This window comes from Drosophila montana, unplaced genomic scaffold (assembly GCF_035044405.1).
Source record: "Drosophila montana isolate Dmon_TW-CO22-7 unplaced genomic scaffold, ASM3504440v1 contig_1624_1, whole genome shotgun sequence".
Taxonomy (NCBI): Eukaryota; Metazoa; Arthropoda; class Insecta; order Diptera; family Drosophilidae; genus Drosophila; species Drosophila montana.
The window spans coordinates 5,019,213-5,043,672 of NW_026996559.1; the positions used below are offsets into that span (position 1 = coordinate 5,019,213).

The following is a 24,460-nucleotide window of genomic DNA, read 5'->3' on the forward strand; positions in this document are numbered from 1 at the left end:
TTTATTATTTGTCAAGCAAATGCACTTGATCTGGCCAAGGGTACGCATGCCACATTGTCTGATTGCGCTGGCTGCGCTGCCTGATAAGGATTAAGTGCTTGAATCCTTGAGCCAAGTCGATAAGAGCTGCGGCCTGAGCTGCATCTACAACTATCGTCAATCGATTAAGCTATCGATTTAAATATTTAATCATATTCGCATGCTATGCTACTATAATATTGCCAGGGCTGCGAAACCGAACAGAAATTTTGTGTTCAGTATGTGAATCGGTTTCTGACTTGTTTACAAAAATGTCTACTTGAAATATTACGAGACGCAGTTATTTCCATAAAGACGAAACTGTCGTTTATCAGTGGCTAGATAAAAAGCTTGGGACACAAGTTGTTAATGCTTTGCAGCTGGGTTTCGATTTGGGTTTCGGTTCGATAGTTTTTTTGAAAAACAGTTTTGATTTAAGTTTCAGTTCATATTAGGAAAAATAAATCTCTTTCAAAGCCAGTCTTGACTGCAAATAAAACTGATTTATCGATAAATTACTTCAACTTAATTGATATCTGTTGATCATTTAGCAATCAATTTGACATTCAAATTGATCTAATTTGTATGAAGTCTCTCTCTCAGCTAGATAGCTGAAACGAAAGCAGGAACAGAAAGCTGTTGTTGATAAAGCCAGCTAGATAAGCTCTTAAGCGGAATACCTATGCACAATCAGATGGCCGACATATATTTTTTGAAGAAGAATAAAACTCCAAAAAAATGTTGATGCATGAACAACTTTTATTTGGCTCTTCCGGCTGTTTATCAGCTGATAAGACAGCACTTGGCCTTTATCGCTGACAACAAGTGTATCTGTCAGATGCAAGTGCGATATACACATAAGTAAAAGCCAAGCGTAACATAGGTCAGTGCTTGGCCACACACACGCACCCACGGGCACACACACGCACACAATGAAAGTGAACCGTTTAATCGTTTCGTTTCGGAAAGCAATTTTCAGGCCTAGAGCCAGAGAGCTGAAAGAAGCTTTCGCTTGGCATTTCAGCAACGTGGCGTCGCATCGCAACGCTGTTGACTGTTTGCGATTCAATTAACGCTCTCAATGCCAGGCGCCGCAAGCTGTTGCCGTTGTTGCGTTGTTGCGTTGTTGTTGCTGTGATCTACAATTGCAAGATCAGCAACAGCAACAGCAGCGGCAGCGGCAACTGCCAACTGCCAACTGACAACAAACAAGCCAGCGACCGTGTTTGATTTAGCTGCAGTTTCTGTATATGTATCTCTATTTGTACATGTATCTGTATCTGTCAGATATGCACATAAATCGGTGGGCTTTATGATCGTTGCTGCTGCTGCTGCTGCTTGGCCTGTTGTTTAACGCTGACGGGCGTCTGTGGCTTATCAAAGTGTTAGACAGTCGCGACTGCTGCGGCTCCAGTGGCTGCTGCTGCTGCCGGCCATTGTCTGGCCAAATTCTAAAGATAGACAGACACAATGCACTGCACAAACAAAAAAACACCAATAATAATAACAGCAAGTGCATGTGAAACAAACTTAACACATGCTCATACATATCTCTCTGTGTGAAAATGTGTGTGTGTGTGTACGTATGTGCTATTGTGACTACCTCACAAATGGATAGCGTCTAATTGCATGTAACTGAGCTGAGAGTGTGCAACCAACTGACGGTCGGCCGAAAAGCATCGATAAGGTCGACTGGAGGCACATCAATTTTGTTGGGCTAGACAGCTAGAAAGAGAGAGAGTGACAGGGGGAGAGTGAGAGGGAGAGGGAGAGAGAGCGAGACACACTTGAACTTGACGATAACTTTGGCGTCATCAATTTGGGCGCCAACTAATGGGCATTTATTGTACAGATATATATATACATATATATATATATATATATATATATATATATATATATGTATATGTATGTGGCATATAGCAGGCCATAAATGAATGGAATTTTCAGCAATGTCAAAGCCCAAACTAATCGTATAATTCTATTTATAAGCACTTTACGACACTTTTATACCATAGCACACGGCTCTCTAAAGCCATTAGCAGCAATATCATTGAAAACTAGAGAATGTTCTTCCGCATGGCCTCAGCGAGCCTCTTTATTTACCCTAACTTAAAGGTCTTATAATAGTCTAACATAATGTGTAACGCTTTTCAACACCATCAAGTATATAAATTCTTGATTCGATATTAAAGCTGCCTATTCTTTTTTATTTCTCTGAACCGAAGTTTAAGCTGGATCAGAGAACAGCCAAACCCGATTTGGTTCTAAAGAAAATTTAAAAAAATTATTGCAAAACTTTACAGGCACTTTTAAAAATTGAAGTACTCGAGTTTTTCAAATATTTTTAACAAAATAGTAAGGATAGATGAACTCAGGTTCAAATCTAATCCACGGTTCACTGAACTGAGAGCTAAGGAACTAGTGTGAACCGTGAACCGAGCATACGAAAATGTTCCTTGAGCAATGGTTGATGTTCTTCTGTTTCAATGCAAACCGAATGCTCAGCTCTTAAGTTTTATTGAAGATAATTCACATATTAATAAAGTCAACCGAATTGATCCATGTAACATATAGCTGCAGCAGGAGCAATCGGACAAGAGTTGAGTTCCGGCACAACCTGAACAGCTACTATGGACAACAAATATCAATATTGGGCAACTATATCAAAATGTTCTTGCAAGGTTATTTAAACATCAGAACTTTGTTAATAACTCTGCCAAGTTGTTGAACTTTAATGCATTCAAAACTTTATGTGACCAGCTGTGGGCTAAGAAGAGGACTGTGCCGTTAAGTGGGCTCTGTTCGGGAGCAAATCGGGGTGTGTGACAAATGACAGACGATGCCAGACCAATTAGTAGATTTAGTAATCATAAAAAGCAAACACACACATAGCACACACACAAACTCGAACTAATAAATTGAAATGCTGGCATTGTAAACTTTGCGGCAACATGTGAACGGACATGGCGGCAGCTTTTGCGGAACTGGAACTGAAATTGGATCTAAAAACACACATCACACGGCCAAACGGAAAACAGAGTCTGAATTTGGGTCTCTCCCGGCTTGGGTAACTGTGGCGTCGGCCTTGGGGCCAAACCGAAAACCTTCTCTAAATGCATGGCAACAAATGCTGCCCCTCCCAAAAGCCGCCCGACAAATGGTTATGGGTATATGGAAAAAAAACCCATGTTTTTAAGGCCCACACATTCCCGCACTTTTTGCTTTGGCCTCGCTGGAAATTAGCTAATTAAAATAACGGCCGCTTGCATTGATGAAATGCATTTCGAGCTATCGGAAATTAAATCAAATTCAATTTCAATTTGATGTTTTATGAAATTCTAATTTGAATGCAATGCGCGTCGTTGTTGTTGTTGCTTGTTTGAAATTCAGTTTTGCAGTCATTTTTTTTTTCAAATTGTTTTTTATGTAATTTTCGCAACAAAAAGGGCACTAAAAGCGCAAACAGTCAACACACAAATTCGTGACCAGCCAATCAACAAAAAAAGAGTGAAAAAACTACAAGAAAAAACGAAATAAATGAAAAAAGAGAAAACAATTGTTTATCACTTGTATTTGTTGCTGTTGTTTATTTTTTATGATTTTTTTACGCATATAGCCCAGGTTTCAAGGCCAAACCTTCGTTTGTGCCACATTTGATTTGCGGGCGTGCGTGTGTATGTGTGTGAGTGAGTGTTTGTGTGTGAGTGAGTGAGTGAGTGAGTGTTTGTGTGTGTGTGTGTGTGTGTCTGACGGTCGCTTTTGTGGGCGGCTTGTAATAATAGAAAATTACCAAATTAACGTACAGACGTGTTTTGGCTGAAACGCGGTGCGAATCGCTTGTGATATTTGAGATTTTGGTTAAGAAATACGATTATGACCTTACCTACCGCCAACGCCGCCGCCTCCTCCCCCCCCTCCCCCTTCCTTCTTACCACCTCACTCAACATGCAGAAAGAAGTCTCTACAACATTTCTATTTGCTTAGCATGTGAAAGTTGTGCTGTATAATTAACTGAGAGGGTGCTTCACATTCACATAAGTGTATTCACGAGTGCCGTTTCGAGGGCTTGAATTGAGTTTTGATATGTTTGGGGAGTGGGTAAAAAACTAAACTGCAAACAAGCCAATTAATTGAAGCTTTGGAGTGATGACACTCAACAGTCCGATACCAATCAAAGCCTGTCGGCATTCCAGCTTAACAAGCGCCATTGATGGACGTTTCAATTCCAGGTGGCAGGTGGCGGGCAGCAAATGCTGCGGTAATTTTAATAAACCTTTCATTAAAATACTTTATCAGTTTTGCCGGACTCGAGCCGGCATACATTTTGCACAATGCAAAAAAAGAAAACTTGATATTGTATTCTCAAAACAAATAGAATATCTAATCTTTGTTTTAACCTTGCCTTAAAATAATCCAAGGAAAACACAGCTGAACCGAAACCCGAACCAAAACTCTCTTTAAACATATGAAAACCAAGGTGTGAACCAAGCCCCAAGTTAAAAGCTGTGAACAATGAGATTCACGAACCGAAGGGAACTTCGACTTCTACACGAAGTACACCAAGTACGAAACGAGTAGAACAACTTTTTAAGTAGCATCAACAATATTTTGTATTTTATAAGCATAAAAGCTTTTAAAAATGCATTCATTAAAAGTTGCAGCTTGCCTTTATGAAAAATATTCAAATGTTTCTCAAAGTGTCACTAAAAATATAATTGCAAAATGTTCCTTAAACTATTCAACAATCAATAGATTTTATCTTTTCCTGGGAAAACCAACCATGTCTCTCTAAGCATCGGTCCGCCCGTCTCGAAAACTATACGAGCTAGAGACTTGAAGTGAATGAATATAGAACCTTCTTTTTCTGACTTAACTAGAATTGTCTTTCAAACATCGATAGCTTGCACCGTTTCGAGGAAATCGACAAGAATCGATAACTCAGAACTGTTTTTGGGCATATCTCGAAGCTTACAAAAGCTAAAGACACCAAATTTGGCATCTAGACTCTCACAGAGCATGGACAAAATCCAGCATGTTCCACTTTTGAACACCTTCCCCTTCCCCCCCCCCCTCCTCCCTTTTCTCACGAAGGAGCTTTGCGTGCTGCGGCTGCTTGTCGCTGGGCTTAGGGTAAATTCTAGTCGTGCACTGCCCTCTAGAGCACTCTTAGCTGTTTGTTATACATATTTTGTTTTGCGCCAAGCTCTAGAAATAAGCAAGTCAATAAGTACAAAGTGCTGTTGCACTTTGGCTTTAGAGTAAATTGCAAATTGCCAATTGCAACAAAAATGTGGCAATGCGGCTGCATTTAAAGCCCGCAGCCATTTGGGCCTCAAATTTCCATTGCGGCTTATGCAACACATTTTGCCAAATGAATTGTTCGGCAAATCAATTTGCATATTGCGCGACGCATTTTGCGAGCATGTGTGTGTGCCCCTTGTGTAGCACACACACACACAGACGCTCACACACACACATGTGCGTGTGCATTGAGTGAAATGACGATTTACAAAATATTTTTGTGTTCACACTCAATTAATGCCAATTGACCGCAAAATTGCAAACACCTTTGACACGTTTTCATTTGCCATGTGAAGCAAATGGAAATGTGCAAACAGTCCATGTGTGTGTGTGTGTGTGTGTGTGTGTGTGTGTGTGAGTGTATGTATAGGCAATGCCAATTGACTATTAGGCACATTTGGCAGGATGACACTCGCTGTATTTGTATTTAGTTAGCTTTGGCGCTGCCGCAGCGGCTGTTGTAGTTGAATGTAAAGTAAATCAATAAATAAATTGCCGCATGCAAAATTCATGAGACAGTTCACAATCAACAACAACAACATCAACAACAACAATAACAAATGTATCAATAACCCAGCGACAACCGCAGCAAATTATTGACATTTTGAACGCAATTGAACTTTTGCGCATAAATTAAGTAAAAATGTTGGCGAAACAAAAAACACAAAAACAACAACAAAAATTACAATAAATAAAAGAAAATAATAACAAATAAAATTTAATAAAATTTAAATATACTCGCAGCAGAAACGTGCAACGGCATCAAATTGAATTAAATGTAGCTGCTTAATTGATAAATAATTATTATTGTTATTACATTAAATTAATTGACCCAGGCCACGAACTGCGAACTCCATGCACTTTATTTTTTCAATATATTCCCTTTTATTTTGTGGGCAGCTAAAAATACCCTGTAAAAAGTGGAAAAAAGAGAGCGAGCGACAGCTTGACATGCTCTCAAAATAACTAAACACACATCTTTTACAGAATATCAGAACTAAGCAATTACTGCACAGATCGAGGGAGGCTAGAGACGGCTGTGGTTGGGCTTGAATATAACTAACAAGCGCTCTAGACGGCAGGGCCCGACAGGGGGATACCCTGAACCATTTATAAAATGAAAGATACTTGATCTTTATATGGATGATAAATGTCAGCTTTGATGACTCTGCCCAGTAAAGCCTAGGAGAGTTGCTCAAAAAGCAGGATTTCGTTATCGATTTTTATCCATTGAAAAGTGGAAACGGGGCATGTTATCGACTATCGGAAACAAACACGTACTGTACTGCGCGGGCGCTAAGAGGGCCCGCTTTCATTTCAAGTTCTGAGATCCTTGCGTTCGTACATACGGACAGATGGACAGGCAGAAAGTCTGCATTTGTTTAACATGGCGTGTTACCCGTGGGGGATTACTACCATGGATTCGTATATTACCCGCGGATTCTTCGTGTATCCTACATATGTGACATATAATACAGCGGGTCAAAACAAAGCGTCGGCAACCGACTCTCAGGGATCCTCCATGCGCAGTGTGCTTTCGGTACCAAATGGAATGCATGTTAGTCGAGCACGACATTCCCTTTAGTCAGGAGCGAGGCCTATCTTGAGCCTCTGCTGATCTCTGGGTACAGTGACCGGTTGACACGCAACATGCTGATCAAGAATATATATACTTCATGGGCTCGGAGATGTTTCCTTTTGCCTGTTATATACATTCGCACGAAAACAATATACCCTTTTTACCCATTTTCAATGGGTCCAGGGTATAAAAACATATTAAACGTCGTTTATTCGTATATCTCAACTTCAGCCTTAACCAACACGCATGAAGTTCGATTCTCGTCACGATCAAGATTCATTATAATACTCTTATTTGTTTTTTATGTCACGATCTTGCTGTAGGATTGGAATAACTATATATTGTTTTGTGAATAATTTTATAAATTATAGAAGATTGTTTTTAATCTAAAGATCCTCTTTATTGTTACAATTATGCAAAGTGCAATAGACAATTATTATTTGTTGATGTCAAGCCTTGACACTGCGCGAGTTCCTAGAGTGTTGCCACAGTAAAGCATACAAATATGTGTTTTCAACAAGGTGGCAACCTTGTGTGACAATTATGCAATCATTTTTCTACTTCTCGTGCATTTTTGAGTTCTAAATTGCATATAAAAGTGTCCCAAAAGAAACAAATATATTCGTAACAGAAAACTCATTAACTTTGAAGGCCTTTAAATGAGCTTTTCCTAAACGTGTCAATCATTAAGTTCACTTATTTTTAACGTAAGTTATGATGACATATATGAGCTCAGCTCTCAATAAGGCTATAAACAAGTTAAAATGCACTTTTTAAAAGTTTTTATTGAAGAAAATAAAACTAAGTGTGTTGGCAAGCTTTATCAAATATTCAAATGGGTCGGTTCAATTGTGTTCTTTAATATTCTACGATCGAATTATACAAGATTCCAAGGGCAGGATGTAAGTATTTTTATCTGAAGTTTGTTTCTACTTAAATTTAGTTATTCGTGCAAAGCAAAACGTTTTAAGCTGCGACAGATCTTGTTCGGTCTTCATAAGTTGAAACTGTTTCTGCTTATATCATCGCACTTCGACTTATGCAGATGGTATGGGAATTTACATATTTATAGGGTATGTATGTAGAGGCACATGTGTATGTATACGTAATTTTTTGCTGATTTCGAGCGATTTGCTTGCAAGCAGCGCCATCTGCTCAGGGGCAAGTGGTTGGATTGGATTTGGCTTGGGCTGAGCAAGGTGGGTGGTTGTTGGGAGAGTGGCTGCAACAGAGGGGCAAGTGCGTCAACGATCTGTGACTGCTTTCTGTAATTTATATTCTGTATTCCGAGTATTCTCTGTATTCGGTCACATGGTCAGTTATCTGGCTGCTCCGCTATCGCTTCCGGGTGCGCTCGCTCGCCAATGCCAGACCCAGACCCAGAGTCAGAGAGAGTCAGAATCAGAGTCAACTGCGAGTGGTGAGTTTGGGAGTGAGAAGCGCAGAGAGAGGCCACCTGCAGGCTGCGTGTTTGGCATAAATGTGGTGCACTGCTGCGGCTGTGAGTGTGAGTGTGGGTGCTAGGCAGGAATTAGGCATGCAGCCCTGGTAAATGCAATTAAATGCAAATTGCGACCCCATGCGCTGAGCTTGAGCTGAGCTTTGGTTGGATAACCCCGTTAGCGGCCAATTTCGACAGCTCAGCGAAGTCAAAGCTCGGCGTCGACGCTGCACTTAAAATTCATTGTGAGTTCTTTTTTTTCTTCTTTTTTTGCTGTGTAGCATTTATTGTTGTAGCCGATTTTATTTTAATTAAAATTATGTCAACGCAATTGAAATGTTATTGAACCAATTTAACAGCGCCGAGTTCATTAATTTGGATTTTGTAATTTTTATTTCAATGCGCAGCAGCAACTGTTGCTGTTGTTGCCGATAGCAGCACCAAAAACACAGACGTAAATAAAAATAAAAGGGTGAAAAAACAACGAGAATATTGGCAATATTTATGCACAGCGAAAACATTTCGGCGCAGTCTCTCAAAATTTATGGCAATTGTGATAAAGAAAGGGCCGTGTCGTGGAAAGCCTCTGCCTCTGCCTCTGCCTCTGCCTCTGCCTGGAAATGCATTTCCAGCAAAAACGAGCAACAGCCGCACGTAAACAGTTGTGTTTAATCAACTAAAACAGCAGCGAAAAAAAAATGAAGATAAAACAAAATTTTAATAAAATTCAATCAAAAGGGAAGCTCACCCATTCACAATCAGCACTTACCCCCCGCTCACTTTTTCGCCCCCGCTTTGCCCAGTACAATATAAATGCAATTTATGGCTTGAAAATTATCAGCGAAAAATACGCGAAAATAACAAATTAACAAAAATCAAAAAATATTTACATATATATTATACATATATCAATTTATGATACGCGCATGTTTTTACTCGTATTTGTACTCGTACTCACCCCAAAGCAGGCGACATAAATGTCAAATGACAACTGGAATACGAAATGCAACGCCAACAGTTTTTTGTGTGGTGTGAAGTGTGGTCGACAATCCTTGTACAGGAATATGTGAATATGCCTCGCTCACGCTCTTGCTTTCTCTCCCTCTCTCTCTCTCTCTCTTTCTCTGTCCCTCATGCAAGCTGTCTTCAGTTGCGGGATTTCTGTGGAAAAAAAGAATACAAAATTAAATTAATCATCATTAAACATAACATTTTTGCTTGTGGAAAAGTGGTGCAATTAAAGCTGTGTTTATCTATCTTAAACATTAATTTTAATGCAGCAAAAACTTTATAAACTGTTAAATTAAGCTTTAAGCCTTCACGTGTTTTCAAAGTTTATATTTCATATTTTTACTGTCAGCTACCTTCAACTTTTAGTAAGTAAAGCTCTTATTATATAAACTTTATGCATGTAGATGTGATTAAATTGCTTTATTCAAAGCTTTAATGCGCTTTCATATTATTTCAATTGCTCTTAAGCCAGCTTTATCTACTATATGATAAAAAAGCTTTAACGTGCTTTCAAAATCATATTTCACATTATAAAAGTGTGCTTAAATTATCTGAGCTGTTTTCCTGCACTTGTTGCTATTTTAATTTTGCTTCCACTTGCCAATCTTCGTCTAATATACGATCGAAAAGCTTTAACTTTTTAATTTATTAAAGTGTGCTTTAATTAATCGAGTCGAAGCTTTCATATCTCATTTTATTATTATTGTTGCCATTTCAATTATGCTTAAGCTTTCTGTTTGAAAGCAAAATCTACTTAATGAGCATAGAGCTTTAGCATGCTTTCAAGCTGTTTTTTTTAATAGAGACTTACATAATTTGACTTTTAATAAATTTATTCTAAGAGTGATTAAAGCTTTTATAAGTAATGTAGTCAAAGCGTTTATGTGTTTTCGTATCTGTTTTTGTGGCTCTTGTTTTTCTACCTTGTGCTTGGGCTTCCTGTTTGCAATCCTACTCTCCATAATGAGCATAGAGCTTTAACGTGCTGTCAAATTTTTTTTTTTTTGAGACTTACTTTTGACAAATATAATCTGATGGTGATCAAAGCTTTTATAAGTAACGTAGTAGAGCATATATTTATTTTCGTTGCTATTTCAATTGTGCTTCTGGTCTCTGCCTGCAAGCTTATTCTACTAGATGATCGAAAAGCTTTAACGTACTTTCAAAATCTTTTTTAACAGTATTCAAAAGTGCTTGAATAACCTGAATTGAAGCTTTCATGTGCTTTTATAGCTGTTTCCTGCTCTTGGTGCTATTTCAATTGTGCTTGTGCTTCCCATCTGCAAGATTAGCTTAATGTTGAAGTTGAAGCGTATTTGTATTTTAGAATGCGTGCTAAAGAAATTAGGCTGTGAGCTTTAAGCGAAAACGCGCAAATGTTTCGCTTCCATTTGCGCCGACTGTCGCCAAGAGGAAGCGTGGGTGTTGGGCCTATCGAATAGCCCATATATAAGACCTTGACTAAAATAGCAGCTGGCCGGAGATTTTGTGTTTTTACATAGAACTTAATTTGAGACAAACAACAACTAAATCGAGCGCCGATTAAAGTTGTTTATAAAACAGAACTATATACATATATATATATATATATATATATTTACTATATAGTCCCGGTTATCAGTGGTGGATTTTCATTCATTCGAATGTGCTGGAAGTGCGGTGCGCCTTAAATAGCTTTAAGTTATGCCACGTTGCCATTCGCCATTTGCCATTCGCCATTTCCCGGCAAGCTTCGACCCATGTGCTGGCAATATTTTTCCCATTTTCTCGTGTTCTGCGGCGTTCAATGTAACAAATCCAGTTATTTGTTGAATTTGACAGTTTAATTCTACGCCTCGATGAGCGTTTGCCCGAATCAATAAAAACCAAAAAAAGTACCCTAACCAATCTGACCCTAAACACGAGCCGCTCACCTCCGCTCCTCCCCTTAGCCTTAGCCTGCCAACTGCGACACGCCCCCGCTCACGCAATGTTTTGTGTCTATCTCAATCTGTGATGTGCGTTGCTTTATTTGGGCTACTGTTGATTTGAAATCAAACAGGTTTTCGCATTCAACTTGACATTCAATTTTCGGTCCACACTACCAAGGAGCGCACTTGGGTCCAGCTCGTGGGCCAGAGAGGGTATCCAGGGTAGCCAGGGTAACCAGCCAATCAGATGTTATCTATGTGTGTGTGTATCTGTGTGCCCAACACAGCGCCAAATTGCAATCAAAGTGTATTGTATTTGTAAAAACATGAAACAATAAAAGTAAAATTTGCATTCATCCGAGAAATTTCTATGTCGCCTATAAGTGGACACCAGATTTTCAGGTTCCACGCAGCCGCTATGGGCAGGCTAGGGAAGGGTTGGGCGCTGTGGGCCACTGTGGTGAAAACTTGTACCGAAGACAAACAGAAAACATAAGTGTACAGCGCTATAAAAACAGCAAAGCGCAAATCAAGAAAGATAATAAAAATTGAACAATAAAAGAAGAGAAAAACGCAAACACCAAAAACAATAACAAAACCAGCAACAGCAACAATAACAGGCGGCGGCCAGTTAAAAATGCCGTCAAGTGCCAAAAACACGTTTAAATGTCAAAATGTAACTCCCCAGACGACAACAACAACTGCAACAACAACAACACCAACAACAGGAACAACAACAACTGCAACAGCTGCAGTCGCTGAGGCGCCGAAAAAGCAACAAAACTCAAATTAGCGCCAAGCAATGTCGCCGCTGATCAGCGCCGAATTCAACGTCAACGTCAACGTCGCAGCGTCTGCGCCAGCTTCCAGTTCCAGACTTTTGCAATCATCTTTCAGTTTTGTCGGCTTCTTATTAATTTTTGGCATTTTTGTTGCTATTGTTGTTGTTGGTTTCGTTACTTTTTATTGCCGTTCATAATTTGCGCTTATGCAAAAATAAAAATATTTTTAAATTAAACGCAATTTTTTGACTTGTTTTCTTCTGGCAATAAAAAAAAAACAGAAAAAAGTGAAATAAATGGCGACCAACCCCGACAACATCAACTCGCAATCAAAAATGAAAAATAAATGATTATTATGTCATTATAGCGAGAAGTGCGTTAAAATTTATGAGCAATGAAAACTTTTAATCTGCCCAAACTAAGGATTATCCAAGCGCGAAACAGAAAGGATTTCAAATGCTTTCATAGAGTTGAGTTTGTACCCGAGAAATCAGTCAAACAATTCTCAGCTTGCAGTTCATAAAAACACACTCCATATCAACCCATTCATCTGTTCATCCTCTGGGAATTCTTGGCTTCTTGGTACAGCTTTGCTCTTCTTCTTCCTGGCCTGGCAGTGAGCAAAGCCTGCAGAAGGGGTTAAAGAGAGTGCAGCTGGCCATAAATACTGTTTCAAATTCACCAGGGTAACCCATTTTGAAGACACTAGCAAAGGCTGTTCATAATAATGGTCTCATGAGTCTAACTATTGCCAATACTCTTCCCGTAACTATTCTAATCACAGTCACCCAGATAAGATTGTTCCGAAACTAATTCCGAATATATTTTGCAGACTAGCAAAAACTGCTTAAAAGCCAGGTTCACTCAAGTGTGTAAAATACAATGTCTGTTTACAAGATTGATACTAACTTCACGCAATACTCTTCCTAAAATTTTTGAATTGCAGTCATCAACTGAAAACTGTGCCTGAAACTATGCCAGTAGAGTGTTCACTCCAGTTTTGTTCAAGTAAGCTGCATGATACTAAAAATTGCCAACAGTCTACCCAAAACTATACCCAAAATTCTATTAAAAGTGCTCCCAAGTCAGTTAGCTTAACTGTTGCCGTGACAGTGTTGCAAACTGTTCCCACGACAGTTTTCTTTTCTCTTTAAATAGCAACAATTCTTTAAACTATTCCCATATTCGTGTGGCCTTTATACACAACTGTGACGCATCTGACTTTTCTGACTATATATTATTAAGTATCTGGGCTCTTATACACCTATTTTAAGGCTGCCTCATCGGAGCTAAACTATTCAGACTGAATGACTAGTTACTCGATAAGACTATGGATAGTTCGATTCGACTGCGAATCATAAATAATAAAAACGAATTTCAATGCAATCATAACTGCCAGCTAAAATATAAATGTGTTGTCGTGTGCGAATCATTTGTAATGTATTCATGACTGCAGCAGCTGCTGCTGCAGAAACTCGAATGCGGCTTGAACTCTGCGTCTGTCGATTGCAACAGATCCGAAAGTGATTGCATGACGGGCCCGCCAGCCTAGTGGCCAAGACATGATTACAGCTTAATTAATTGCAACTGACAATGACAAGGAGCCCCCCCTTCCTTCCGTCTGTCGCTTGGCTTGAGCCGATGTCAGGGACAGCCAAAAACCAAATGCTTACGTGGAACAGCAGCAGCCAGCACGAGGGGACTGCGGGGTCGGAGACAGCGGCAGGCGACTTCTGTGTAACGATTATCAACGGACATAAAGATGCGGCTGTAGCTATATATCGTCGTCTATATAGCTATAGCTTCGCGGGCACTTGTTGTAATCTACATGACAGCATGACATATAGTAGCCAACCCCCCCCCCCCCCTGGCCACACCCACAACGATCAGTTTAATGGAGGTCAACGTTCGCCCCGATGTATTCCGTTCGAGCGAATGATTTTTTCTGTTTTGTATTTTTTTTTTGTTTTTTGCGACTTTAAATGCAGTTTGTTTTCGATTTCGATTAGACAAAATTGGCATAAGATCCAGCTCCCGCTCCTGCTCGCTCCTTCTCTTTTTCTCTCTCTCTCTCTCTCTCTCTCTTTCTCTCTCTCTCTCCCTCTCTCTCACACTCGCAAATTTGCTCTCTTTGTGTCTCTGTGCTTTTTTCGAAGTCATTCAACTTTCTATGGGCTGTGCTTATCACAATTGTTGTTGTTGTTGTTGTTGCTGCTGTCGCTATTGCTGCCGTGTGTCTTCTTCGCAGCAACATGTTGCAGTTGCGGCTGCCGCTAACTGGCCCGCTCATTAGTTCAATGATTTTGAATGTAGAGCAACAACAATGCCGCATACATTGCTGTGGCCGGCATTGATTTATCTGCCATCTCACGTTCCAATGCACGACAACAACATCAGCAACAACAGCAGCAACAGCAACAACAGCAGCAGCAACAATGAGAAGGGCTGCCGCCTGCTGGTCGTGATCGGCGGCCAGCTTTGGTCCGATCCATGGCCCACCCATGACTCGCATTGTTCAGTCAGCAACATCGTCATCCTCGTCCTCAGCGCCGTCATGCTCATCATTCACATCATCGTCATCGTCGTCGTCGTCGTCATCGCCTAATGCCATTGCATTTTCAATTGAATTGCTTGAACCACAAAATCATTGACAGCACACAACGTTAACAACTGGCAACAATGCGGCTACTGTGTTGTTCTTATTAGTTGCTGCTGCTGCTGTTGCTGTTGCTGCTGGAGGCATCAGCAACATGTCAGCGGCGGTCACACGGCCAATCGCCCATTCAGCAAAGAGGGCGCCATCAGTTCATGGGAAACTTTTGCAGAAGATGCCACACAGCAAGCAGCAGCAACAACAGCAACTGCTGCAGCTGCAGCTGCAGTAAGGTTGGCCCCGCTGCAGTCGCTGGCATTGGTGTGGGCGATGGCTGCTGAAGAATAAAGCAAAGGGTGCCAGTTGTCGATGGGCGTGGTAGCGGGGTCGCGGAGGCAGGCATTGCTGGTGTTGCTCTTGTTGCTGATGTTGCTGGCAATTGGCATGCTTGCATTTCGCTGTCGCAACAAATTTTAATACATTTCTCACATAATTCGACTCTTGGCCCCGTCCAACCAGAATACAATACAGCATGTTGTCGTTGTTGTTGCTGTCGCTTTTGTTGCTGTAGTTGTTGTTGTTGCTGTTGTTGTTGCTGCTGCACACCGCAACAACCCTGGAACTGAACATCTGGTTGGATGGTGTCAAGCGAGTCGATCATGATCATGCGATGCAGCGCAACAAACTTAAGATTAAAGAGAGCACAACAAGAAAATATAGCTCATATGTAACCCAAAGTTTTCAGCAGCAAACACTTTTAAGCACATCTGCCAGTTCATATTAAAAGCTGACCGGGTTTATTTTGGTTAACAAGATCATGGAATTATATTATTTGTTGTTTGTTGCTGCTGTTGCTGTTGCTGTTGGCTTTTATTGTTGGTTTTGCACTCATAAAATTAAAAAAAAAACAACACACACACACAGAATAGCAACGTACTGAATAATAAACAAGCCCTAACAGCAGCACCCAACATAACAATAACAACAATAACGTGCTACCCAGCCACAACAACAACAACAACCAAATATGATAAAAAGGCCAAAAATCCAAACGAGAATTGTCAACCAAAACATCGCTGGCTACCGCAAACAGCTGTATCGGATGCCAGCCCCGCTGTCAACCCAACCACCCCTCTTCCCACAGCCTCCTCCCATAACTATTCTACAATTTTGGCTACAGCTTACAGCATACGCCAGCTCCCAGGGGCAACGAGGCGTCGGCGTTGCCGCTGCCACCAGCAACAACACCAACAGCAGCAGCAACAGCAACAACAACTACAACAACAGCAGCAGCAGTAGCGACAAGCGACAAGTGTGGCGGGCAAAAAACACGCGTTTCCATTTTGCGCATACCAAAAACTGCAATGCACAATATGAGCGATCCCTACCCTAGTGCCGCATCCCACCCACCCCTGTCCCCACCACCCTGGACCCCTCTGCAACGTAACGCCCCTCGCACATTGACCCCCGACACAGAGCAGCAACGAGCGCCATTCACAAGCCACAAAACACGCTTCGGCTCTGCTTTGTCCCCACCACTTGGCTTCCATCACGTTAGCATTGTAAAAACATATGCTTTCACACTTTACACACACACACACGCACAACAACACACACACATACACACGCATAACAGGTGCATAGGACGCATTGCTGGCCAGCCAACAAATTTGTCGCAGATGCTATGTGAGAACATTCGAGAATTGTGAGTTTCATAGTTTAGAATTTTGAAGAAATACTTGAATAGATTAATTTATAAAGAATATTAATTTCTCTTCTTTTTTCTATGTTTCATTCTGGTTTCTTTGAAGTAAAATAAAATTATATTATTAATATTATTATGTATGTGGAGAAATAAATAACAAGCTATCAACTGAACTATTTTAAAAATTGGCTTGCATTATTTTACTAGACGGGGTCTCGAGCCCGAAACCTTCTTTTTTAGTTAACGTTAAAGAAGTATAAGCAAATTTTGTTTAAAACTTAATGGAATACAGGAAAATGTCATAAGATGGATAGATAGATGGATGAATAGATAGATAGACAGATAGATAAAAAAATAGATGAATAGATTAATAGGTAGATAGGTAGATAGATCAAAAGATTAATGGATAGATAGATTCATAGATAAATGGATAGATATACTTTCACTACCTCTTTCTCTTTCCGTCTATCTCTGTCTGTCTCTCTCCTCTCTCTATCGCTTCTTTTTTTCGGTCGTGTTCTACATGCTTAGCCTATACGATCTCGAATTTATTTTAAACAATAAAGAAAGCTCCGACTTGCATTGATTATTTATTGAAATTGAACCAGAATATTATTCAATGAAAAACTGGAATTTTTCGCAGCTCTCCCCTGCGCTTTTGCCTCTCAGTGCCTGTTATTTTTCCATCTTTTTCTAGAAAAGTAAATGGCTTTCCATGAGAATGTACTAGAATTGAACTCTAACTTCCTTCACTATCTATCTCCTGAGAGTTGAACCAGCAACTTCCCTTTTTGAAGTTCCGTTCTCTTCCATACGCTGCAAGCCTTGCAACTCGCTCAATAGAAACTGGAACCTGGCTTAAACAGCTTGTCGCCTGGCTGGGTTAGTGTATGTGTGTGTGTGTGTTGCCCTTTGGCTGCTGCTGGACAATCCTGGCCAGGCGCTGGCTGCCTTCCTGCTGTTTTGGCCTCCACTTGTCGCACTTTACATGCATGAAAATTAAGTGCTTGTCACATTTGCGGTTGACAACGTTTAATTTTCAGTTTATTTTTATGCTTTCCCAAATAACATGCCAAGTAATATACATGCATATACATTTACATAAACGAGTATGCTGCCCGTTGGGCGTTGTGCTAGCAGGCGGGGGCGTGGCCAGTCGCACATGCAAATGTGGCTGACACAAACAAGAAACAAGTAAGCAACAACAACAACAAAAAAACAAGCCAGCGAAAACAAAAATTTTAAATAATTAAATCATTTACCAAAAACAGCAACAGAAGCGACAACGACGACAGCAACAACAACAGCAACAACAACAGCAACAACAACAGCAACAACAGCAGCAGAAATAGAAATGAAAACGGAATATAAAATGTGTAATAAAGTGTAATAATAAAAAACAATTGTAAGCGGAAGTAGCTGCGACGCATTCAGCTGTGACGTCGACTGAGCTTTGGCTTATATCAGCAGCAGCAACAGCAACAGCAGCAGCAGCGGAAGAAGGCGGCACCCCTTGCCTGCCATTTGCCCGCCCCTCCACGCGTTGGCTGCGACAACGAAGACGTGGAGGCATCATAAAGAAAGACAAACGACGACCGTCGGCCGTGGAGTATAATGTAAATTACGAGCAGAGGCAAACAGCAACAATAAAAAAGTCGCATTGTAATAGCTGTTGCTGCTGCTGTTGTTGCTGTTGTTGCTGTTGCAGCTATGGGCATCAAATGAGGCAGCCAACCGCTGCACCTGTGGGCCAGTTGCGGCAGCGATCGGCAGCGATTAGGCGGCCGCTGCCCCAAACTGTTTACTGCTTCCGCTAGCCGCTGTCAAGAGCAGCAGCAACAACAACAGCAACAACAACAACAATATCAACAACAACAACAACAACAGCAAAAACAACAACAGCGATGACCACAAAAGCGTAACATGCGCTGCCGCAATCAAATCGCCGCCAGCCACCTGCCCCTGTCCCTGCCCCTGCACCTGTTCCTGCCCAATTACCATTCCCACTGCGACTTCTGTTGGATTCTCTCTCCCTCCCTCTCCTCTCCCTCTCCTCCCGCGTTGCGACGTTCGTCGACACTTTGACGCATCGCTGCGTTTAGGCGGGCGGCGCTGATGACTCAGAGAGCGGCACAAGCCGCCCGCGAGCCACCCTGTGGCCACGACTCAGGCGGTGAGAGGGAGAAGGGTACAGGGAAGAGCGCTTGAAACGCTACGCTGCGCATGGCCAGCGCAACGTTGTAGGTTCGGTTGGAGCCCGCTAACGGGGATTCTAGACAACAGCAGCAACCACTTTGCGTTTTGGTCAGCTTCAGACGCTGGGGTCAGCGCAGGTTGGCCTCGGGTCAGCGGCGTTTGCAGTCGCCTCATCTAATTCGGGCCACCTTGCAATCTTGCACTCTTGGCGCAGACAGGCAACAATGAGCGCGCTCTAATCGGGAGTAAGGACTAGGAAATACCATTTAAACAGCACCAAGCTGCAGTTGCTTTAATTCGAATTTCCCTCTATATGGTGAACAGATATATAATATGTTCGTAGCAATAGGAGTGCCCCAATCGAGAGTGTCCGACTAAGAAATACCCTGTACCCAGCAAGTTGCTGCTGTTGATAAAATTCGAATTGCCCTCTATAAAGAGAATATATATTTAAACATATACATAGATATTCGCAACAATAAGAGCTAAGAGTGCTCTAATCGGGAGTGACCGACTATGAAATACCCTATACCCAGCGCAAAGCTACAGTTGCAAAAATTTGAATGTTCCTCTATACACATTCCACACACACACACACACGCACACGTACACGACTGTGCTTCTGGTTTCCTTAGCCCCAAACAACCTGGTAAATGTATTCCAAAATAACTTTGGTATTTATTATATGATTACTATGAAACTTTCCTATGGATGAGTGTATCACATAGAGATTGCATCCAAAATGAGAACTTATATCTAAAAATCGAAGTTAAGAATCGGTACTTATCGATTACATAATAAGATGAAATAAACTTGATATGCGCGGTCAATAGTAGGATCTTCTTTCCTAATTTACAGTACCTACCTCTTGCGATCTCCCAGATTGACTCGACTATTAATACTGAACAGGAATATAGATTATGGTAGCCTGTTACATGCATTGGCATGAAATCATAATACCCTGTTTTATCCAGTTTCAATGTGGCCAGGTTCTACGAAGATGAGAATGAGAAAAAAGTTTGACAATCTTCCAGGCAAAATTAGAATCGAATTTTATACCAAATCTGGCAGCTGTGGGGTATATTTGCGTGGAAAAATAAGAAACAAGTCGTAATTATTTAAACATATTACTATATACATATGTATGTATATAAATATTCTGTCTGTTGGAGATTTACCATTTACCACACATTTGTGCTTTCTGGCCAATAATATGTTCTGCCATAAGATCCGCCCAACCTCTGCGCATTGACAATAAAATCAGCCAGTAACAAAATCGTTTTCTTTTTGTCTTCTTTTTTTTATAGCCCCTGGAAACCGAATATTACACAATTCTTCTAGATGGTGTCTGCAGCTGGGATCGCAGTGGTGAGTGTTCGTTGAATAAAACTCAAAAAGCAACAAGAATATCAAAAGCACAAGCGAAACCGTTGGCGATTGGAAGTAATACAAAACGGAAGCTGAGGTCACTTTCATTGGGTCCCAAGCACGTACTTTGCATTTTTGGTGCCGCCACAAAAGAGCCTCAGAGTCCAGAGTTCGTAGAATGTAGCTCTAGAATGGCAATCACAATTCCGTAATGCCAATGAGCCCTGCGCTTGATTAAAGCCTGCAAGAGCCGCCGCCTTTTGCCTAAAACAATTTCACAATTTCAGCGGGATGTACGTGATGGGAAGGGCTTGGGGAGGGGAATGGAAGGGATGGGGTACGAGCTAGGCAATTGAGAGCCTCACGAAAATGAGTTCGTGTTGCGTTGTCGATTCATGTTCACAGTGAATGCGAGTGCGAGCGTGAGCGTGAGTGCGAGTGTGTTGAGTGCTTGATTTGATTTGCGTGCCGTTTGTAACACTTTCTAATGCCTGTAATGAGTTTGGGTGCCACGCCGGTCGCCTGGCTGGCTGGTTAACCATTTGATCTGCGTATTCTGAATCGCGGATGTCAACAATTTTTGGTCATTCCCATGGGCGAGTGGGTGCCAAATGTTAAATATCATTTGGTTTATTCTGTTGGAATAGGGGCGGAAATGATCGGGGTTTGTCTGTGGCACAAACACACGCACATACACAGAGTTGATAACGCCAATGACATCATCATTATCATCATCATGCGCTAGGCTCATCATCATCAATATAAATATCAACATTTGTTGTTTGCAAAATGCTCAACTTGTCGCGACTTTCGGCTGATAAGCCCAATGTGAAGGTCAATTGGTTCAATGGGCCGTGAAAACTCTTCATCTTGCGATTGAGGTTAGCAAAAATTAAGAAAAGAACACATGTGCCAGCATTAAGTGATCACAGCAATTGTTAAATCAAGTAGAAAATCCTACAAGTAGTTGGAAGAAGAACTTCATTAAAGTTGATTTATTTTTAAAAGAAAAGACAAGTTTTATGTCCGTAAAGAAGAGGATATATTGAATATATGCATAGATAGAGACTTTTTGGAAGATGCTTGTGCATTTCTAGTCTTAAATCAGGGAGATCTTACTTTCAACAATACTTGGAAACTTAAGAACAGTCGAACAGCAGTTATTGATTCTATTATCATCTCCCCAGAAATCATTATTTTAAAGCTTAAGAACCAAAATCTAAGCTCTAACTATTTAACCTACATATATTTCAGAAAATCTCATGAAGTGAATATTTAAAATTTAGCAAGATTTCTTTGATTTTCTAAACAAGAAACAAAAAACTTGTTTAAGCAAAAAGAAAATGTGATATTTAGAAAATTCTTCTTTGTGTAACTAGGGTATATCTATAAAAAGGCGTTTCTATCGATTTCGGGTTAAAAGCACAGAGGTATCCAGACAAATAAAATATACTGGATAAATGTATCAAGCTATCAAGCTCTAGAAATGGCCAAGGATCGAAGCTAAAATCGATACTTGTCGATTTCGTGAGCAAAAGATAACGATTATATGAAATAAACATTATCTGCGCGGCAAAAGCAGAATCTACGTTTCAAATTTCGAGTACCTACGTCTTAGGGTCTCCCAGATTGACTTTGCTATTGATACTGAACAGGAATACAGAACATAGAAGATGGACGTACTTTTTTTTCATTATTCGACAATTATCTTAAAAAAAAATAGGGCGAAACTTTTTTATTGAATGTTAATTTTTTTAAATATATTTTTTATATCTTGAAAAATCAGAAATGTTGTTGTTTTGTTGAGTGTTAGATACGATATAAAAGCATTTGTCATGTTTAAAGATAGAAAGTATTTCTCGGCACAAAAAATAATTGATTTATGGCATTATTATTCTGGTAATATCCAATCCCCAATCAACTGACGCTTCTTCCATGCGGATTTCATTGCGATTGAAAGCGAAACCAGCCGCAGCTGCGGCTACGACATGTTTCCTCACAACACACGCACTCACGCACTCACACACACACACACATGCACACACACACAGATATGCGCATCCGCAATCGCATCCGCGCAACGGCTGCAGGCGAAGCATCGCGCCTGCAATTAGAGAAAAGTCAAAGGTCATTCATTCAGCCAGCGCGCAGATGGTTCGCTTACGCTGGGTAAGGCCCACGGACAGCTCATGGGCTCATGGGCTCATGGGCCCATGGACTCTTCATGGGCGAAGGATATGCCCAATTGTTTGTAGCTGAATGCTAGCCAAATGAACTGTAAACAACGAACAGCAACAGCGGATAATCCGCTGTCTTCTCCTGCTGCTGCTCCGCCCCTCGCGCTTAACCCAACCTCCTTCAATTAACAGCAAAATTTAATTGAATTTGCATTAAAAACATGTTTTCGGTCTGCAGCCAGCACAAAAGAAAATACACCCAAAAAAAAAGTATATGCATACATATATAAAATATTATATTTATAATAAAGACACGAAACGAAAGAAAAAACTTACATTTTACTGCTTTTATCCCGGGCGCAAGAAGAAGACGACAATGAAGAGAGTGAAGACAGCAAACGTTGCGCATGCGTTGTTGTTGTTGTTGTCAACACTGATTGCGGCTGTTGTTGTTTTTGGGTTTTTGGGTTTTTATCTCCCGTTCGCTGGTTTGGCGCGTTGTTTTTGTATTTTGGGTTAATACCAAATTATTGTAAAATAAATTAGCAAACAAATAAATATTAAACGCGAATTCGTTTTTTTATCGCTCTTTAGCGCTTTTGTTAGTTGTTGCTTGTTCGTTTTTGTTTTGTTGTTGTTGTTGTTGTTGGTGTTGTTACTCTCAGAACCACGCTCTACATATTTATTATCGTTGTGTTGCTGTTGTAGTTGTAGTTGTTGTTGTTGCTGTGGACTTGGGCAGTTTGGCTTTTGATTTTGTATTTTATCTAAATTTTATTTAGTTGCTTAAAGTTTTCTTGTCGCTTGCTGCCTTTCATTTTTTCGTAGTCGCAGTTGTTGTTGCTCCTGTTGTTGTTGTTGTTGTTGACATGGTTGTTGTTGGCATAATGACAACTGTTTGTTGTTGCTGCTGTTGTATTGAGAGTGCCTCACATGGCAGCACACACGCACATGCACATACACACACACATATACCTATGGCATGCATATATGCATAGATAAATCCGTTCACAAAGAAAGATTCGCACACACAAAAAATAATAAATAAATTTAACGTCACAATTTACACTGGCAACAACAAAAACGAAATAGTGTAATAAACGAAGCAGAAAACGCACGCACAGTGTTACAAAAACTGTAAAATTGTAAGAAAAAAATTAAATTAAATAAATTGGTATGCAAAATATATTGTAAATTGGCGTTGGTTTTAGAAGATGTGCAACTTAATAAATTGTTTTTTTTTTGCAAAAACACACACACACATACATATGCACTTTGTTGTGCCAACAACATAAATGTCAAGATTATAATTTCAACATGCTCCCATGCATGTGTGTATGTATGTAAATATAATTGAATATATTTATATATGTATGTATGTGCATATATTTCATATAAATGTACACATACAAATGCACACAGTGCTGAAGATTATAAATTATCGGCGCCTGTTGCTGTTGTAACAATAGCAAACGGCAACAACAAAATGCCGCGTGTTTCACAACACATAAATAAATATGTGACTATGTGCATATGTATATATCTATGTACACATATATTTATATATATAAATTATAAATATATGTATATTTGTATCGGTCTCTCTATATGAATATTAAGCATTTATTGTGCATTTTATTTTATTTCACTTGGAATTTATTTGAATCGCTTTTTGTTTCCTTTCACACAGATACGGATAGGTTTTATTTGGTTTTTGTTTTGGTTTGGGGTTTTGTTGTTTTTTCTTTTGTCATTTCGGTTACACAGTCCAAATTCAAATCGGAATCGGGTCAAACTAAAAAACCAAAGCGAACCACAGCACCAAAGAGAAATGCACACGAAGAAACGTTTTTAAAATGCGACACATTTTGCTAGAATTTTTTTTTTTTTTGGCGCGCACGAACTTACAAAAAAAAATATTAAAAAAAACGAAAACTCATAAACAAAAATTGTATTTGAATTTAAATTATTCTAATATGCACGTTTCGAGTGATTGCACATAACTGTTAACATAAGTAAGGCACTCGTACATCCCGTACAATTCCACTACCTATGTGTGTGTGTGTATATTGTTATATTTTAAATACTCAGGAATGTTGTGGCAAATAGAAAATGTTAGAAAACGGAACACTACAAAAATAGAAATAGCAATCGAAAATAGAAATTAGAAAAGATAGAAGATCGATCCTATTATAAAGCACTTTTTGTCACTGTTCATTTATTTCGTTTCTGTGCGATTCAGTTGCTTAGCTGGTTGAATAGTTCGATTGGTTGGGAGGGGGGTAGCTCGAGATGAGCCCCGTTTAACGATCCCGAGTTGACGTTTAGGCAGAGCTGCTACGCACGCACCGTTACCGTTCACGTTCACAGTTGTTT

The 24,460-nt window shown here is 40.2% G+C and overlaps 2 protein-coding genes across 2 annotated transcripts in view; both read right to left on the minus strand.

Annotated features, from left to right (window-relative positions):
• Positions 1 to 24,460, minus strand: part of fog (folded gastrulation) — a 40,316-nt gene extending 15,856 nt beyond the window's left edge. Inside the window, exons 1-3 of the mRNA XM_064699525.1 lie at positions 24,434 to 24,460; positions 22,421 to 23,219; positions 9,301 to 9,503 (exon numbers count right to left, since the gene is read on the minus strand). The gene's annotated coding sequence lies outside the window, so the exon portion shown is untranslated. The remainder of the gene's footprint in view (positions 1 to 9,300; positions 9,504 to 22,420; positions 23,220 to 24,433) is intronic.
• Positions 14,809 to 15,299, minus strand: LOC135440575 (AT-rich binding protein-like). Its single transcript, XM_064699822.1, has 2 exons — positions 15,168 to 15,299; positions 14,809 to 15,096 (listed from the first exon to the last, which is right to left on the minus strand). Exons 1-2 carry the CDS (start codon positions 15,297 to 15,299, stop codon positions 14,809 to 14,811), a joined length of 420 nt encoding a protein of 139 aa, XP_064555892.1.